Genomic DNA, 20,268 nt, shown 5'->3' with positions numbered 1-20,268 from the left:
GAAGAAGGGAGGGAGAGAGAACTGGGATTGGTATGTAAAACGAGATTGTTTTAAAAATAGTAAAAATAAATATAAAACAGAAAAAATATGGGAACTAGGTATCTGAGAGGAAAATTCCAAGGATCGTGAAATTGTATAACAATCATCTTAGCAGGAAAAGAGGAAATCCAATACCTCAGAAATGTTTAGAATTAAGAGGGAAGAGAAAGTTGTGCCCTTTTAAAATCTCAAAGCCTTTTTTTTTCATACACAGGGTGGTGTGCATAAGCCACTGTTTTGCCATATAAATGTTCCTTTGATTGTGAAACTGTGTTAAATAAAAGGTGGCCTATTTTCTCTATACAATCCAATCATCATCTCCACTGTTCTGCTACCCGAATTGTAAGCTTAAGTATATGTGAAAAAGAGATGTTCATTCTTATTTGTTATTCCCTAGAAGCCCAGGAACCTAAAATACCTTCTGAAGCTCCAGATGATGGAAAATTCTGTCTAGCATCAATACCATATCCCATACAGTTCAGTACCCTCCAATCTTTAAAACTGTCATGTGTGCCCATCACCAGTGATGAGATCCTATTTTCTAAACCTTCCATAACTTACACAGAACAGCAGTTCTTAGCCTGTGGGTCATGACCTCTCGTGGGGTCAATAGACCCTTTCACAGGGGTCACCCAAGACTATCAGAAAACACAGATAGTCACATTACGATTCATGGCAAAATTACACTTAGGAAGTAGCAGTGAAAATAATTTTATTACATGAAGAACTGTATTAGAGTGTTACAGCATTAGAAAGATAGGGAAGCACTCCTCTTGAACATTAATTCTTGTTTTGTAAGTTTTCAGCTCAATAAGAAAAACAGTTGCGTAGTTGAAAATCTCATCTCTGTGATGTTTCTTCTTAAAGAAGGTGAAATACTTCACTTGTGAAAAATTAATCTCATTCATTTTGGGTGTGGTCCTGCCTGACCTGTCTTATTGCTGCTTCACTGAGTGCTTGGGGTTTCACAGCCCTGCTTCTAAAGACAAGAACATATAAACAGCAGGAACACAGCTTCCTGACTGAACTCCATGATCGTTTGTGGACAATGCTACCTGCTGCATTATTCTTATTTCTGGTTGACAAACGTTATAGGATGTAGGCTATCATTTGAATTCTAATATATTAGTGGGTTCTGACATATTTCATTTAGTCTCACGAGATTAAGTTTGCTGAGAACAAGTTAAAGAGGAAAAAATAGAGCAAGAAGAATTGGGATGGAATTGTGTAAGAAAATCTTGATAGCAAAAATTCTAATCCACTTGATGTCCTTTTTAGTAGTGTACTTTTACTGAATTAATTTCCAAAATTTTTGTTTACTTTGGTTCAGTAGTACAAATCACTTTGCATAGAAAGGTCACTAAAATTTAATCTATAGAGTTCTAGGTAACCCTTTAGAAAATGAGTTTTGCTAAATAGCACCAAAACTTTAAAAACAAAGCAATAGCAATTTTTTTCAGCCAGGAAAAGGCCAATATACCTTCTTTCCTGAAATTCAACACCATGAAATACAAACTTCTAAGAATCTGAATCTCCTCAGTCAATCTACATGAATTTCTAACACTCCATAACATGCATTGTTATCTCCTAACAGGAAAAAGAAGATGTGCCATGACTAAGGGATTGATAAATGTTCCAGCGCATTAGTAATTGACAGCTGGATGAAATGCTTGTATTGGAGCCAAAATGGTGTCCTTGAACATAGTTTATCAGAAGGAATTTAATTTTCATTTTGGTCATTTATTAGAGGTCTTAGAGTTGATAATGCTATTAGCCAATGATGTATATTACAAGATATTTGTTGCCATTTCCATAAATATATTTAGTCTTCTTATATGTTCAAAATTAATTTCAAACTGATGGCTATAAATATGCATGTTGATATTGAGAATGTTAACATTTTTCGTATGACTCTATTTAGCTTTGTGTTGTCAAACTAGGCTTAGTAATATGTATTTATACATGTGCACATCAATATATGTGGACTTGTGGTGGAAGAATTTTTAGTTTATATATGTGCATATATTTTACATTTATGCACATATAACTGTGCCAAAATATGAGAACCTAGCTGCTAACCTGTCTCTATTCTTTCCTCCCAAATTCTGGTTTTAGAATCTGCTTTTCTCATACCAGCCACCACAGTCATCCAGCCGGTTTTCCGTGTCCCAGACTGGGGACCTCACTATCACTAACGTGCAGCGGTCTGATGTTGGTTACTATATCTGTCAGACTTTAAATGTTGCTGGAAGTATCATCACAAAGGCATATTTGGAAGTTACTGATGGTAAAGTAAAACGTTTTCTGTTGAAATATCCATATTATCTTGGGGTCTGAAAGAGCCTGTGGATGTTCTCATGCAAACTTCGCCTTCTTTTTTATAGTTATTTTAGTGAAGAGGGTGTCTACACGATAGTGACTCTACTGTTCTTACTTAATTAGCACACACTACGCTTCTCTGTCATCTGTTCTGATTCCTAAAAGCACAGAAACTCTCCATGAATACGTTTATTCTGAAGAGTTGAGCATAGGAAAGTGTGCATGTTCTTAACACAGGAAAAGCAAGATAAAATCACTTCACAGTCTCTTACTATGAATCCCCATTTCCACTATTGTCTCTAAATTAAGAAAAATAAGAACTTACAAAGTTGTGAGTCATTTAGTTTGATTCTTATCCCAAGTTTTTGACTCAGAAAAATTATGTATATCCCACCTATCTTACCTATCTCAATTTATTGAGATAATAAGAATCCGGATTCTGACAAATAGCACTATGAGACTTTTTCTTGACAGTTTGATTCATTCTATTTCACAGTTTCCTAAACGTGATCTGTTGGGGAAGTCCAAGGCTTCTCTTTACAGTGATCAACTGCCAGTAAAACATAAAGACAGGGCAATTTAGAAAAGTCTCTAACCTATAAACACAAGTAGTGATTGTTTGAAAAGATGGAAGAAGATATAAATTGCTTATAAGCATATATTTATACATGTGCATATATATACACTTGTGATACAAGATTTTAGTTTATTAAATATATGTTTTATCAAAGATAGTGCCTATAAATATGTGAAATAGGCATATATGTGCATATATTAATCTTACATGGAAATATACCTATACATATAGTAAATAAATATATTTTAGATATTTCAAAATATATTTGTATGTATACATAGTATATATAATATATGTAGTGTATGTGTGTGTGTGTAATCAAGAAAGCATTACTACAAAAGGCTTTGAAATTACAGTGACATGCTTGTTTTTGATAATGGATTCATTTGAAACATTAGGATTATTTTGCATTGTTTTTATTTTAAACACTAGGGAAAGGACCATAAAAGGTAAACACTTCATGTCTTTCACGGGAGAAAGATGGGACCAGGATAAAGGAAGAGTCAGGACTGAAAGATGCTAGCTCTTGCTTCTCCCTCGTTGATGTGGTGCCTTTTGTGTTCGTTTGATGCGTGTGTGTGATGCAGGTGACAGCCATGGGAGAACTTCAGGCTTTGGTATTCAAGTGCCTTTTACTTGTTTTTGAGACAGACTCTTTCCTGAAGTAGAACTGGCCAAGCAGTCTAGGCTGAATGCCTAGGGAGCTCCCAAGATCCTCCTCTTCCTGCCTGCCTAGCACACAAAGCGGTGCTCTATCATTATTTTTAGAAAAGACCAAACTTTTCACATTCAACTATACTTTTTAAATTCAAATGTGCATAGATTCCTGGGCAATACATAGTCAGTCTCCGTTCTCTTCCACATATCTGTTTACTTCATTTCATGTAGACTTGGCTGTTGTAACTTATAATAAGGCTTAAAGGCAGATGTAAGTCTCCAACTTTGAATTCCTTATTATAGTTTTGCTAAATTGGTGGGAAAAAAAACTCTACATAAGAATCCATACCTTACACAAACAAAGGTGTAAGTTTTTTTACTTTGTTTTTTATAAAGTTTTCAGCTCATAGAAATGATGTATATCCTACATATCTCTCAATTTATTCAGATTTTTCTTCAGTATTTTTCAATCTCTTGATAATTTCTCTTGTTTTGGAACATAAATTTTGCATACTTTTCAGTTTTATCTAAGTGTTTTGAGGTGTCTATATATGAATTTAAAATTTTTGTTATTGAACTATTTGAGAAGAGAGCTTAATTTTGAAGTTGATTTTTGTTTATTAACTTTTCATCAAGTAATCTTGATAAATTCCTTTAATCTTCTAATGTTTTATGTAAATTATTTAGAAAAACTTATATACAAAAATGTAGCAACTGAAAATAAAAAGAGCTGACTTATTCTTTCTATATAGAAAAAATATATATAAATGGCACACATAGTTTACATATAAATGAATATATACCACATATACCCTTTGTCTCCTTTTCATGTCCTCACTGTCTATGTAGTGAGTAGAATTTTCAGAGCAGTACACATATTCTTCTTAATCCTCACTTCAAAGGAAAACATTCATGTTTACATAGTGTAGTGTTGAGTTGGATTTTTGGAGATAACATTGAGTTTGGCAGATTTTGTAAGGATATTTTGTTTTGATGAGTAGGCTGGGGAGCTGGGGATGTTTGCTGTCCTTGAATGTGCTGTATGGTTGGCACGCCTAACAGTCGGCAGTCTCTGTTCTGCTTACCAGGCTGTGTGTATGCTGCACTGTGCCATACTGCTTTATGGTTTTCCTTTGTGGCATTTACACTAACTTCCATTTCACTTTCTGGAAGGAGTTTACCCTAACCTATCAAATATGAGTCCTATACTCCCATACCTGCCATCTCTACACAGATGTGTTCCATCCTTTTTTTTTGTGTTTCTTCTTTTATCTGTGTTCCTCTGTCATTCATTACAATTCAAGTTTTGCATTTCTTCTTGTATCTTCTGTTCCTCTGTCATTCATTATAACCCAAGTTCCATGAAATCTGAGCCATCTTCTGTTTAGTCTAGTCAGTATTTGCCAAGTGTCCACCCCAGATCTAATGTGATAAATGTTCAGTCGATAGTTTCAAATGTCTAAAAGAAGCAAGCAAGGGGCAGCTTGGTCTTGGTTATTGAGATTTCAAAACCAGGATTGTCTCTGTCAAAAAATTCACTATCTTAACCTTGCCTATGCCACATACTATATGTCCCCTGGCTTCTATAATTCTGAAGGACCTAAAATGTGTTTGTGGTACATATTGTACATCGTATGCATTAGATTGTAATTATGAAGACCACCTAATAGAAAGTAGAATTTTAAAAATTGCACATATGCCTACTATTGTAACTCTACACAGCTATCTATAAAATAAGAAAAACAAAACAAACAAACAAACAAGCAAAAGACAATCTGTTGAACTTTATTCCAATATCTCTTTTCTGATAATTAAAAGCAAAGATTTGTAGGCCCGGGATGTGGCTCACTTCATAAACAGTTCATTTGGATCCCCCAAACTGCACAAAAAGCCCGGCAGGGGTACAGGTTTGTAAGCTCAGCCCTAGGTAGGCCAACTGCCAACCTTGTCAGTCAGTGAGTTCTAGGTTCAGAAGAGACCCTGCCTCAAAAACTGTGGGGAGCAATAGAGAATGAAAGTAAAACTCTGATCTCCACACATAGGTGCAAACACACACATACACACACACACACACACACACACACACACACACACACACACACGCACACCCTGCACAGATACACATATTAAAAAAGAAAAGCCATGAAGTTTGTAAGGAGACATGTTGGGATGGGGTCTTAGTTTGGGTTTCTATGCTGTGATAAAACACCATAGTCAAAAGCACCTTGGAAAGTATTTCATCGTGGACTTCCATCTCACCTTTCATAACTGAGGAAGTCAAGGTAGGAATGAAAGCAGGCAGGATCTTGGATGCAGGAGCTGATGCAGAGGTCATGGAGGAATACTGCTTACTACTTGCTGCTCATGGCTTGCTCAGCTTCCTTCCTTCCTTCCTTCAATTCATCTTTTTTATTACTATTTTTTCATTTATTTTCCATACTCACCAGTTTTCCCTTCCTCCTATCCTCCCATTCCTTCCTTCCATCTCTTCACTAACACCTCCCCCTATCCATGCCTTCACCTCTGTTCAGAAGGGGCAGGCCTCCCATGGGAGTCAACATAGTATGGCATTAAAGTTGATACAGTACCAAGCTCCTCCCCCCTGCATCAAGGCTGTGGGAGGAATCCCAGAATGGGGAATAGATTCCCAAAAGCCAACTCAAGCAATAGGGAAAGGTCCTGATCCCACTGCTGGGAGTCCCATAAACAGACCAAGCTATACAACTGTCACCCACATTTATAGAGCCTAGGTCAATCTCATGCAGGCTCTCTAGCTGTCAGTCCAGAGACTTCGAGCTCCCACCAGCTCAGGTCAGTTGTCTCTGTGGATCCGCCCCCCCCCCAGGACTTTGATCATCCTGGCTTGTACAATCCCTCCACCCTCTCTTCAGCAGGACTCCTGGAGCTCAGTCCAGCTCTGCATCTGCTTCCATTGGTTACTGGGTTAAGGCTCTCTGATGACAATTGGGTAGTCACCAATCTATTACAAGACAAGGCCAGTTCTTATAGAACCCAAGACTACCAGCCCAGGGGTGGCACCATCTACAATGGACTGGGCCCTCCCAGGTCAAAGACTAATTTAAAAAATGCTCTACCACCTTGCCTAGAATTGCTGTGGATGTAGTTTCTCACTTGAGATTCCATCCTTTCAGATGACTCTAACTTGTGTCAAGTTGACATAAAAACGAAACAACACAGAGGGAAATGGGGGAAGTTAGAGGGAAGACAGGGGAGGTATGGTTACTGTTTCATTGTATACATCTGTGAAAATCTCAAGGATAAAGAAAGCTTACCATTTAAAATTTACATAAAAAGAAATAAAATTCAATATCATAAAATTATCAAAAAACAAACTATTCTATATAACAACTGATATGATATTCGTATTAATTGCTTGTATTTTGTTCCAGTGTCACATACACATTTTTACTGACACTTTACCAAAGCTTCTGCATCTGTTAATTTAATCCTGAAACTAGAAAGCCAGCTCAGCAGTTAAGAGTACTTGGGGCTTTTATGGAAGACCCGGGTTCAGTCACAAGCACCCACATGGTGGCTCACATCTGCCTATAACCCCCATTCCAGAGCCTCTAGCACCCTCTGCTGGCCTGAGTGGTGACCAGACATGTAAGAGGAGTATATACATACATGTAAGCCAGCATTCATAAGCATAAAATAAATTAAATAAATCTCAGATTTTAGAAACGTCATCTCTAGAAGCCAATTTATTCTCAGCAGTGAATACCTTATTTAACTTTACAATTCCTTTGAGGATTAATGTGGAATTTGCATGTGCTGTTAAGGGTTTATTTCACCTGTTGTTTTTGTGCTATATTTTAGTTTAGTCTTTTGGTTTGTTTGTTTTGTTTTGTGTTTTGGAGTTCTTTGATATTATTCAAAAACTATAGACTTGTCCTTCATAGCTAGGGCTATTCGTAGTGAGTGCTGACAATGTCAATATTTTTATACTACCAGTTCTGTCAACCTGGTGGCTCATAGAGAGAGTGTGTTCTTCCTATTATTTGACTTCATCTTTTTGACCTTCTATGTAGTTGGCAAACACAGAAAAGGCAAAGGCAGGATAAGAAATGAGGCATGGATGTAGCAGCTGTCTGTGGAATGGTGCCCGTTGCTGAGGTCCAGCCTCACTGACATTGGCTAAAGTATGTGTATATTAATAACTACTTACTGTGAGATTATGAGAGAAATAAAAACTACTAAACAACAAACACTATTCCAAACCACTTGTATGCATCTTTAATAAACCTGCGGTGCAGTACAAAGAGATAGTGCTCCAGCTGCTTTTCGATTTAGACAAGACACTTGAACTTCTAAGTTTCAGTCCCTGATTCCTAGAATGGAATGGTGATACAAACAGTACCCATAGCACTTCATACCCTACATCTTTAATTTGAGTATACTGCTTTGTAGAGAACCTGCATACAGATGACAATGTTTGGTTTGATGTTCACTGATACACACATGAAATTTTTATGTGAACCAGTCAATATCTGTGTGATTTTCACTGAAAATTCACCTATTTATTCACTATATTAAACATATCCATTTCTTACACTCCCTGTTCTATTGCCTAGTATGTCTTTATTTCAATTCCAGTGAAGATATAGACACTGGTTGGAAGTTTGCTTTGCAAATGGTAAATTTAGATTTTACTCATAAATGGACCCTATTTGCTGATATAGACTGAAGCATTTCCTTGTATTTTATACCCAGTGATGAAAACTCCATAGTTTTAGTTTCTGTACCTAAACGTGTTGCAAGAACATTAGTGTAATCCTACATTTTTCAGCTCTGATTTCCATACTAGGTTTTGTCAGACAAAGAAGATGACACTGTATGTTCCATGTGAATGCCTGGCCTTTTGCAATTACCTAAGCACATTCATGACTTCTGTTTCATCTCAGGAACCATCAAGATTTCCTAGGCTAGTTAGTATCCTCGTTTAATAGATTTAAAAATGTGGAGCAGTTGGGAGAGAGGGCAACACTGCAAATTCGAGTGCAGAGTTGGGACCCTTAGAACCTATGCAAAGCAACTTGTCATCCTGGCACTCCGGAGGCAGTAACATGCAATCCCTGGAGCGAGTTGTGTACCTAGACTAGCTTAAATCGTGATGCTCCTGATTCAACATGACTCCTTAACTCAATAAGTAAATGGAGAGCAATGAGCAAAGAGACCAGACAGACTCAACCTTTGGACTCTGCGAGCATGCATGTGCATGCTTATGCATGAAAGCACACGTGCATACCACTCATAGACACAAGCAAACGACCAACGCACAAAAGTGGAGATTAGAGTGCATAAAGAACTAACCAAAAAACACATGGCAGATGGTGGAAGTGTCTTTTTATCGCTTTGTTTTTGTTAAGCACCCAGTAGAAAGCAGGCAGAAGTAAGTGACAGAGAAGAGGAGCTAGCAGTGAGCTGGGTTAGGATAGCACTGACGAGGCACACATTTATAAAGCAGGTCTGAGTAATTAGATGTAAATTATAAGAGACCCTGACATTTGATGGTTTCTAACCATGACAAGACTACCAAATATAAGCCATCCTAGTACTAGACATTGTGATAATCAATTGGCGCGAAGCCCTCTGTTACTAATTCCATTAATGTCTGGAAATATATGTTCATTCTGATAATCAGTGGAACACATGTGCTCTTATAAACCCCCAATGGATTTACTAGGAGGAATCTGCAATTGGACCTTAGCAGACCTCTACAGATAATACAAAGAAGATTTTTAAAATTCTAAGCAAAGGAATTGCAGCTGGCTTACATTTTCCAACAGTGTAGTATCTAAAACACTCCTGCCAAGTTTAAAACTCCAGTCTTCTAACTCGCCCGTCCTACTGGCAAACTTCACAAAGTAAGGATGGCATGGAAGAGAATCGGAGACTGGAGTGCCATGCATAGTTGCTGATTTCACTTAATTGCTTTTTTAATGTGAATGCATAAAACTAATAAGTATTGCATGATAAACGAGGAACAAATTGAAGTGTGACTCCAGCTTGTGAAAATCCGTGGTGCATAAAACTTTGAACATGACACATCCAGATTCGCAAATTATTGCATCCAAAATGTAGTCACTCTGGCAGCCAGATCCCTCTAATCAGACTTGTTAGAACTCTCCCTCGTATATTTGCATCTTTTTCATTTTTAAACTTGGAGATCCAGGATAGTATGAATTCCAGGATTTGAAAGCTTAATAATTGAAGACAGTTTCCTGAAACTAAACAAACCACTTTTACTCTTTTTAACGAAATCAATGGAGTCAATTTTTCTAATTTTGCCCTACTTCCTCTATACTAGTGTTAGATTCTCACGAAAATAGTGGACTTAAGACATAACATTTTCCGGCATTTTATATTTTACAGTGATGTTATTTACTTACACTAAAATCCTTTCATGGGTTCTTTTTCGAAGTAGGTTGGAGTTAGTATTAAAAAACCATCACTGGGTTTTCTGTGTGATGTGTCTTTGTGTGTGCTATGCTTCTTGTGCCTTTTCTCCTCTGTTTTGCTCTATCCTGGTTTGTCCTTTTATTTGCCTGTTTACTTTCTAATGCAAGAGAGAAGAAGGCGGGGTCATATGGGTAGGAAGACAGGGAGGAAACGAGAAGGGGAGATTGTGAGCTGACTATATTGAATGGAAAAAAGTCAGTTTTCAATAAAAACCAAGAAAACAGTATTGCCCAAGTGCATTTGCCCTGTGTTCCTTCTGAGATGGCCTAGTGGAGGCTGCCAAGTGTGAATGTTGTCCTCAGCTATCTTTTTGGATTAGCTTACCAGCACTGCTATTGGGTAATTTCCAGTGTCTCTGAATCCATTATAGTGTGTTGATGTTATTTTTTAAGCTATGCATATGTACTTCAATAGAAAATTTATTTCAAAGTCCCGGAGACGTTGCTCAGTGGATAAAGCAATTGCCTCACAAATGTGGGGATTGGAACCTGTGTCCCTAGAACCAATGTAAAAGTTGAGTGGGTGAGGTAATGAGCCAGTAATTCAAGCACTCGGGAGCTGAGTGGGGATTTCCAGTACAAGCTGGCTCTCTGGACTGGCCAAACCTAAAGTCCAGGGTTCCGGAAGAGACCACCTCATAAATAAACCAGAGAGCAGTGTAGGGAGACACCCAGTGTCAACCTCTGGACTCTGTATTCACATGCATAGGAGGCGTGCACACCCACTCACATGTGTGAATGTGCCCTCATGCCGCACACAGAGACACACCCCCCATGCCCACACATGTGTGTGTACACACATCCCAAGGAAAGGGGGAGGGACAGAGAGAGAGAGAGATTTTGAGATTAAAAAGACAGCAAGTTTGATTCTATAAAAGTCCAAAGCACCTTTTTAAATCAAATTGTCAACCATTCTGGCATGACAGTCTCATTTCATGGTGATGGTGGATGTTGCTGGAGACAAAACAGTTATGAAATCAAGTTGGCATGATGCGTTCATTAGATTCTGTCTCATGCATTTCTATCGGCTAAAGTGCTGAATGTTTCTGTTTCTTGTGCCTTTTCTTGCTTACCGGATGCTGTTCTCACCACTCTGTGCCTTCCTCACCAGCCATGGCTCTGAACACTTAGATCAGTCCCTAATAACACAACGTGCTCAGGCCTCGTTGGTCATTTGAGAGGCGTACATTGTATCTCATTTTAATATTCCTAATCAGCGCATTATGTAAATGCATTCTGAATAATGCATGTCTCCACTTTAATTACTTGTTTAATTACCTTTGGTGTTTCTTTTTTTCTTTTCAGAGCCTACAGCAATGGCTGTTGCTCGGATGATTAGGAAATTGCTTCCAGTTGCAGAAATCTATTTCCTGTTGTTTCTTTTGGCAGTGATTGCAGATCGGCCTCCCCCAGTCATTCGACAAGGTCCTGTGAATCAGACTGTAGCAGTGGATGGAACTGTAGTCCTCAGCTGTGTGGCCACAGGCAGTCCAGTGCCCACAATTCTATGGAGGAAGGATGGAGTCCTGGTCTCAACCCAAGATTCTCGGATCAAACAGCTGGAGACGGGCGTGCTGCAGATCCGATACGCTAAGGTAACTTACAGAGACATCGTGGACTTCCTCCTTGGTTCTACTTCATTTTTAACGACAGCAATTAGGGTTGAAATACCATAACCTAGATGAAATACTAAATAAAATACATTGCATTGTGGTGCATCGTTTGTCCAGACATGCCACTGTGTATGCTTGAGGGGATTTGAGTCATAGCAAGTAATTTAAGGTCTTGTGGCAGTGGAAGAAAATGCTTTGGAAGACATATTGAGGAAAATGGTTGGGGACCTGAGAGATGGCGTGCCTTCTGTGGGTATGGTATGATCCAAGGCATTTTATAGGTAACTAGAAATGGAAATTTCCTAGTGCTGTTTTATGCATAGTGAGCTTTGTTTTGACGATTCAATTCAGGTTTTCACAATTATAGACTATCATAATACATTTGAGTAGCACTCCTAAAGCCATGTACTAACTCAATATGTGTTTCAAATCAGAATGCTAAGTGATGGAAAGCCCACAAATTTGTGGAAACAAATGTAGGGATTTACCATCCCGGGCCATTACATCTCACATCTGTCCTTATATTGTTTTGATTTTGATTTTTCTTTGGTGGTCTAGATCAGTCAGACTTTTGAGACATGAAGCAATAATATTAGGCTGCAATCAACAGTCACTTCCACTGTCTGGGTTCTGTCTTCTGGGTGGCTTCTTTGGAGTTTTGGTTTTGTGTGCCACCAAAGTTACTGTCTCGTACTTATTTATGGCCACTGCTGCACAATGCTCTTGCCATGACCAGAGCCCGATGGCAATGATATTTGAGGAAAAGTTATTCAATTTAAGCACAAGTATATGCCTTTAGCGTACCACTCCTGAGTTTTAAGTTGAACCAGGGTTTATTTCTCAGGATTCAGTTTTCAGAAGAGAAAGTGTTCTTTCCATCAAGGGTTTTGTTTTTACTTCTGTGACTGACTCAAGTTTTATAACAATAGGCAGGGTGGGATGAGTAATTTAAGAAGATATAGTATAATATGTTTGTCCCTAATCTGTGTTGCTAAACCTAGTCTGTTAAAGCATTGCAGATATTTTTTTTCATTGCAAAGTTAGGATAACCAAATAAAGGCTCTTTATTTCTGTATTCATGCAGTATTTTCCTTTGCATTCCAAGAAAAATGTATTCAATTAAAGGGACATTTCTGGTTAGCAGATTTTAATGTAGTTATCCATATTCATGGACCATATACAAACCTGTAATTGTTTTTCCAGCCCAGCAAGCTCTTGATCGTTCCAACTATTTCTTTTCCATCTGCTTTCACAGCTGGGGGACACTGGCCGGTACACCTGCACTGCGTCTACCCCCAGTGGCGAGGCAACATGGAGTGCTTACATTGACGTTCAGGGTAAGTCCACGCATTGTCTTTCGATAAGTAACGCCAATGCCTTGTCCACGAGAGACAAGTTAACGTGTCGCCTGCATTCAAGTGCCAGTTTGTGTATGTGTAATTTTTTTCTTCCCTTTACATCTGTTAGAATTTGGAGTTCCAGTTCAACCTCCAAGACCCACGGACCCCAATTTAATCCCCAGTGCCCCCTCAAAGCCTGAAGTTACAGATGTCAGCAAAAACACAGTAACTTTATCATGGCAGCCAAACTTGAACTCAGGAGCAACACCAACATCTTATATTATAGAAGCCTTCAGGTAGAGAGAGGGGATTTCTTGCATGCTTCTCTTTCTCTCTCTCTCTCTCTCTCTCTCTCTCTCTCTCTCTCTCTCTCCCTCTCTCTCTCTCTCCCTCTCTCTCTCTCTCCCCTGTCTCCTTAGTTTTTTTTTTTTTTTTGCATCCAGAGTTCTTGTTCTAACGTATGCATTCATCCTTAGCCATGCATCTGGTAGCAGCTGGCAGACCGTGGCAGAAAATGTGAAAACAGAAACGTTTGCCATCAAAGGACTCAAACCTAATGCAATATACCTTTTCCTGGTGAGGGCAGCTAATGCATATGGGATTAGTGATCCAAGCCAAATATCAGATCCAGTGAAAACACAAGGTAAATATTGATTGACTGAAACCTGGAATGCCTGCTTATCCTTAGATCTTCTAATTATACTAGCATGATGTGTGTTACAGGCTAAGAATGCATATTTGCAAACCGTTCCTTTATTTGCTGCACAATACAATGTCTACAAACCCTGTTTCTCTGAACTGAGACTATCAAGATTGATAATATATGGAATTGCCTCTCATACGATTACAATCCACTAAAAAATACCCTGTGACTAGTTGTGTGTTCTTTACAATTTTGTGAATCTTAAAAGTCTAATATCTTAACACTATTACAATGCTATTTAAAACTGAGCAAATTTGTTGGTGCCAAAACTCAGTCTGTATAACCTCCGAGGTAATTTTTCAGAATTCCCACCCAAGCTAATGCATGTCCTGTGAGGATCACACAGGATAGGGGACCATTAGAAACTTGGTCTCCATGCCTCTTTGTAGCCAACATCCTGCAAGCCATGAAAGAAATAGTTTGGGTCTTTAGTTGTTCTCATCTCTTATTCTCACTGTGTGAGGCATGATATGAAACTTTTCAATGGAAAATAACAGAGTATATGTATATATACATAACACACACACGTGCACGCGCACACACACACACACACACACATTGATGACTGGATGGAAGTGAGGGATCAAGACTGAGGCATTTAGAGTCTTTTTTTAAACACATTTAGATCCTGAAGTGTTATCTGTTGGGAATTTCTTCTCAATATGTTATTTTCATCTTTGGTGGATTTAAATTATTTCCTTCTTTTGACAGATTATATTCCCTGTCTCCCCTCTTACTCATTCTATTAGTTTAGTATTCTTGAAGAGGGAACATTTACACTTATTCGAGTCAACTGTTAACTTTTCTTTAAACCTAATGTCATGGTAAATAAAACACACTTGCTCTTATATCAGGAAGGGGGTTAGAAATGTAGAATTATTTCCCCACACACTGAAGCATTGCCTGTGAGTTAAGATTTCTGAAGGAAAACGCTGTAGATTAGTGAAAATGAGAAAAGCAAGTTATACACAAAGTGCCGAAAAGACTCAAACTGCTTTCTTCCTGGCATGGAAGGAGGGCAGAAGACAGCAGTGGTGCGTGTTCTGGCCACGCCTAGGGCACATCTGAACAGTCTTTTAAGACTGCATTTTCCTTTAGAACTCACAGAGAGAGTAAGCTAACTGCAGAACATGTCCATGTCTGTTCCTTGTGGATGAATTCAGCACACCCAGGGACCTAGGCATATTTGCTGTTGTGAGTCACCTGCTCGGAAGCCTTGATATACTTGGAGCCTGCCTTGAGACCGTGTGAGATTTGCGATACTAGATATGCATTTGTAAAGACTGTAGAAAGTATAGCAGTGTCTAAATGAATTTAAGCTTCTGTTCCCCCTAGAAGAGTCTCTATCCAGTGAATCTAAGTGAAAGTGTTGATAGCTGACATCATGCTATTCTGACACACTCATGGGACTGTTTTTGTAAATGACGATATTGTTCATATGTTTTATGCACGTCATTTTCCCCCTTTTACCTGGGTTTAAACAGCCTCCTTCAGCTGTATAGCTAGTAAAAACACCATAATAAAATGAATCTGTGTCACCTAGAGACTCACTTTCTGGGGAAATATGCCTACCATTTTGAAATAAATGATATTTTCCTCTATCTCCTCAGTCTAGCTGTGTGGCTCTTGGCGCGTTGATCATTCCTGAGCAGCCTGGCTCCTTGAGTATAGAATGCAGCTAAATGAGCTCCCTTCTCCAGAGTTGACAGGGATTATTAACTAGTTACTAATGCATGCAGGATGCTTTTCTATCTATTGCCGTAGCAAACTTGTGCTTCGTTCAGTGTCTGAAATAAGAATAAGGAAGTTTCATAGAAAAATTCAGCTATCACAACACCATGAAAAGTAGCAAGTTTGCCAAATGAGAGAATCAATTAAATGTATCTTGACAGCTTGGAATGATGAGCCAGCACTAACAAGAGTAAAATTAATAGAGCAAATTAAAAAATCTGGTACTTGAATTGTGGTTTCAAAAATTAACTATAAAAGGCTACAGAGTAAGTGGCCCAGCTTGAGGGAGGGGGTGTCAGGGCGCAGTGAAATGTGTAGACTCTGAATTCACTGAGTGATGTACTTGCCAAATGAATGAAGTTCATCCTTACCAGGATTTTCAGAGTTATGTCTGAACCTAGATCTCTTGCTAGTGCAAACTGAAAAAACTCTGGTGCTTGAATTGTGTTCCTATGGGTTTCCCCTTATTGTCTTGGCCCCTTTGCTCATTAATCCTCCCGCTCTACAACTGGACTCCAGGAGTTCAGCTCAGTGCTTAGCTATGAATCTCTGCTTCTGCTTCCATCAGCTACTGGGTGAAGGCTCTAGGATGACATTTAAGGTAGTCATCAATCTCCTTATCTCAGAAGGGCATTTAAGGTAGCCTCTCCACTATTGTTTAGATTCTTAGTTGGGGTCCTCCTTGGGGATCCCTGGTTTCTTGTTAACCCCATAACGACTCCCTCTAACCAGGTATCTCCTTCCTTAACTCTCCCTTTCTGTCTTTCCCCCAACTTGAACTCCCAGATCCCTCACATTCTCCTCCCCCTCCCCCTCTCCCTTTCCCCATTTCCCTGGTCAAAAGGCATTTATCCTGTGATGGGGGTGGGGTATTTAATATTTAGCAAACTAAAACATCCGTTTTTGTTTTGTATAGGTGGTAACACATCTAAATGTGTGTTAAAATACAAGTCTATAAAAGGTTCTGAATCCCCCCATCTTTATTGTTGTTTACATTGCATTCCTTTTACTCTCTGAAACGAAGAAACCCATCTGCACTTCAGAAAGTCTCTTGAGCTGTGACCAGCTGTTGTTGAGTGTAGAGTCTAGCAAATTTAGCAAAAACAGTTCCATGTCCCCCCAAGTAGTATGACATAAAGGACACTAATGGCAGTTTGGTTCTTACTGTGCCCCAGGTCTCCTCTCGACTCTTTTAGTATCCATGAGACTGAAAAGAAATTATTAAATCCGCCATGCGATATGGCAAACTAACCCAACCTCCATTGAATGATGGGAAGGGCTCTTTCCCGACTGATCGAATCAGATTTAGTTTATCAGACCTCACCTCCGCTTCTGGGTCGCTCCCTGTATACGCCTCACTTGCCATCTCCCTTGGTTAAGAACATCCCTAGGTTCCTCCTGGGAGATGTGCGGACCATCAGCGTGTTACACTCAATTTGCGCTTGCTGCCTTTGCGAGCCTCCCGATCCCGGTCCCCTGCTCTTTCCTTTCCTGTACGGTTGGAATCACTGCAGCGCGGTGTATCACACTCAGAACTGTGCCAGTGCCCTCATGCTCAGCAGTAAAATGATCATTACATGGTCGGAGGCTCTCTTAAAAATTACTGTTTGCCGCTGTTATCTTTGCCGCCTGCCCTCTGGCTTACACGGGCTTTCTGCTTGCTCTGGCACCCTGCCCCCCCCCCCGGCTTCTTTGTCTCTCTTCTCCTGATACAAAGGTTGAGCTGTGATGGATGGAGAGATGGCTCAGTGGCTAAGCAGCCTTGCTGTGAAAGCATAAGGACTTTACCTCTGAACCCCGGCATCCACATAAAAAGCCAACTGTGACCACTTAGTGCTGGGACACTAACTAGGTGCCGCGCGTGGAATCCGGTAGAAACATGAGGATCTCTGGTGGGCTTGCTGGAAGTCAGCCTGGTGCCCATTGAGAGAGCCTGTCTCAAGGCAATAAGGCAGAGTGATAAAGCAGAACGCCTGATGTCTTTCCACAGCCCTGTACACACGCAAGTGCACACACACGCACATGAACACGCCCACCACACACACACGAACACACACACACTCCACATGAACATGCACGCACACGCAAAGAAGGTAAGTTGGCGTATTTTTCCCTGTATTCAGGCTGACTTCACAACTTCACTGATTCTGCTTTAACTGAGGGTTGTGTCAGCGCATGGCATAGGGCCTGACCGTGTTCTTGGATTGTTACAGATGTCCCACCGACCAGTCAAGGGGTGGACCACAAGCAGGTCCAGAGAGAGCTGGGGAATGTCGTCCTGCACCTCCACAACCCCACCATCCTCTCTTCCTCTTCGGTGGAAGTACACTGGACAGTGAGTTGTTGTAACATGTGGATTGCTTTTTTAATAACCAGGGGATTTCTGTGAGATTATTACATTTAAGGAATTTGTCACTTCCACACCAATGTCCATTTTATTAAGCCAACTTTGTTTAGTCCAGGGCTATTATCTGTCTTTAACATATATATTCAAAAATAATTAACCCGGCTAGTGTCAAGGGAAAGAATCACAAAGTATTGGAATACATGGCATATGACACGCACATTGCCACATTTTTTTAATTTAGGAATACTTCCAAATAGTATTGAGCAGATTTTTAAAATACATTTTTGTTAATTTTGAGAATTTTATGCATATAGCCAATGTATTTTGGTCATAGTCGCCTTATGCCCCTCCCCCTCATGCTTTTCAGACCCCCATTACCCTCCCATCCACCCAACTTAATATTAGCGGGCTTTCAAAACCAAAATGGAAAATGCCCTCTCTAAAATATGCCACCCATAGTGAAGCCCTATGTTCCTGCTGAAACACATTATAATATTATTATAGAAACTAATGGTTCCTTACAGTTATGTTCTAGAAATCCATACTATGGGGTCCCATTGTTTTTTTTTTCCTACTTGTTGCATTTTTCTTATTACTTTTCAGTGAAACAACAAGACGGTATGACTAATTCCATCTTTATTCATCATTGTAATAGGTGGACCAACAATCTCAATATATCCAAGGATATAAAATACTCTACCGGCCATCGGGAGCCAGCCACGGTGAATCCGAGTGGTTAGTTTTTGAAGTGCGGACCCCAACCAAAAACAGTGTGGTGATCCCTGATCTCAGAAAAGGTGTCAACTATGAGATTAAGGCTCGCCCATTTTTTAATGAGTTTCAAGGAGCAGACAGTGAAATCAAATTTGCCAAAACCTTAGAGGAAGGTACGTGTGCTTTCCGAGGGCATGCAAGATATCTCCTGTGCTTTTGAATTAATGGAGGTTGTTTAAGAGTTAGCAATGACTTTTATCATTAATCTGTGTATATTAAAACATTTTGCTATGGGAATGTATTTACTAACACCAAGTATAAGAAACACAACGTTATAGCAAGTTACTTGCTTCAGTGGCAGTGTGTACAAAATCGGTGCACATGTTAACACCGTTACTAGAATTAATATCCAAAGACGGGGTTGCTCGTGATTTGCTTGCTTTTTTATTCACGGAAGCTAGCGTTAATGGGGTGTAGATAAGGTGAGTAATATCTGGGTTTGCCCGGACTTTCCAGAGTCTGCATTTTCTCCTGATGCCTCACGCTAGGAAACCCTGTATTTCTTGGCAAACCAGTATTTCCACCCTGTCACTGAAAACTGAAAAGAGTATTCACATAAATATAAAGAATTTCATTTCGCAGTATACTTTAAAAAAAGGATTTTGAATTTTCTCTAATTGTGATTATATCTATAGATGATAGGTTATAGTAAAACGTAATAGAATTAGCATTCTTTTTCCTACTCTTGTACATTTTTAAGGAGGACATATGAGAGTCAAGTGACAGGCTAGAAGGAATAGATGACGCACTCCGGATGTTTTTAATTTTCAGAAATGTATTCCTAGTCCGCATATGTGTGCATGTGTGTAGGTATATGAGATCATAGTAAAGACATGGAGAGAGTATTTCTTCTCCTGCCTTGAGATCCAGGGATACAACTAAGGTGAACAGGCTTGGCCGGCCACTGCATCTGCTTGCTGATCTATCTCAATGTCCTGTCCTGAGGTGTTTTGTGCTCTAATTGAACTGATTACGAAAAATTCACAGTATCAACGATGTAGTATAACTTGGAGAGAAGTTATTGTTTGGAGCTCTTGAGTGTTGGGTGATACCCATATTTAAAACATTCAGCATCTATGTTTACTGTGTGTTTTTAAATAGTGTGTGTTTTGGCATTCTATACACTTTATGTTTTATTACGACTTAATAGCACCAAGCGCCCCTCCCCGGAGTGTAACCGTATCAAAGAATGATGGAAATGGGACCGCAATTCTTGTCACTTGGCAACCACCTCCTGAAGATACTCAGAATGGAATGGTTCAAGAATATAAGGTAATAAATACACTTAGTAAATTCACTGGCAGCCCTCACAGCTCACAGAAAAAGGAACCTGTACAAATTGTCTATTGTCCTTTGTCGCCATCTGCTGGCCCAACTGCCAACATGTAAAATTATTTCCTAGAGTCTATGCAGTTATTTTGGAGTCATTGTCCATACTAGAAAAAGCTACTTGGAAAGTAAATGAGTAAAAATTCAAATAAAGGTTGTAAGTGGATTGACTCAGGAACATCTAGATAGCAAATGAGTATGCTTTTTCTGCATTTCTGCAAACAAAGTGTGTGTGTGTATGTCTTAAACCATGGCAAATTTTAACTGTAAAGCATACATCCCTGTACTTAACATTCCTCTCATGCCTGCGTAGTTTTCTGGTTATTAGCTTGCATTGTAGCATAGGTTTCTATCCAT

At 39.3% G+C, this 20,268-nt stretch overlaps 1 protein-coding gene across 10 annotated transcripts in view; it reads left to right on the top strand.

Moving 5' to 3' along the window:
* The window catches only part of Robo1 (roundabout guidance receptor 1), a 919,114-nt gene that overhangs the window by 834,085 nt on the left and 64,761 nt on the right, over window positions 1-20,268 (top strand). For all 10 annotated transcript variants that reach the window (XM_040750585.1, XM_040750592.1, XM_040750586.1 and 7 more), the window contains 8 exons: window positions 2,155-2,326; window positions 11,464-11,669; window positions 12,943-13,024; window positions 13,155-13,323; window positions 13,504-13,670; window positions 17,675-17,796; window positions 18,464-18,695; window positions 19,733-19,854. In XM_040750585.1, the coding sequence (XP_040606519.1) occupies window positions 2,155-2,326; window positions 11,464-11,669; window positions 12,943-13,024; window positions 13,155-13,323; window positions 13,504-13,670; window positions 17,675-17,796; window positions 18,464-18,695; window positions 19,733-19,854 (1,272 nt within the window). The remainder of the gene's footprint in view (window positions 1-2,154; window positions 2,327-11,463; window positions 11,670-12,942; window positions 13,025-13,154; window positions 13,324-13,503; window positions 13,671-17,674; window positions 17,797-18,463; window positions 18,696-19,732; window positions 19,855-20,268) is intronic.

The sequence above is a fragment of the Mesocricetus auratus genome, unplaced genomic scaffold, assembly GCF_017639785.1.
Source record: "Mesocricetus auratus isolate SY011 unplaced genomic scaffold, BCM_Maur_2.0 Super-Scaffold_100008, whole genome shotgun sequence".
Classification (NCBI taxonomy): domain Eukaryota; kingdom Metazoa; phylum Chordata; class Mammalia; order Rodentia; family Cricetidae; genus Mesocricetus; species Mesocricetus auratus.
This window is presented reverse-complemented; position numbering and strand designations above follow the sequence as displayed.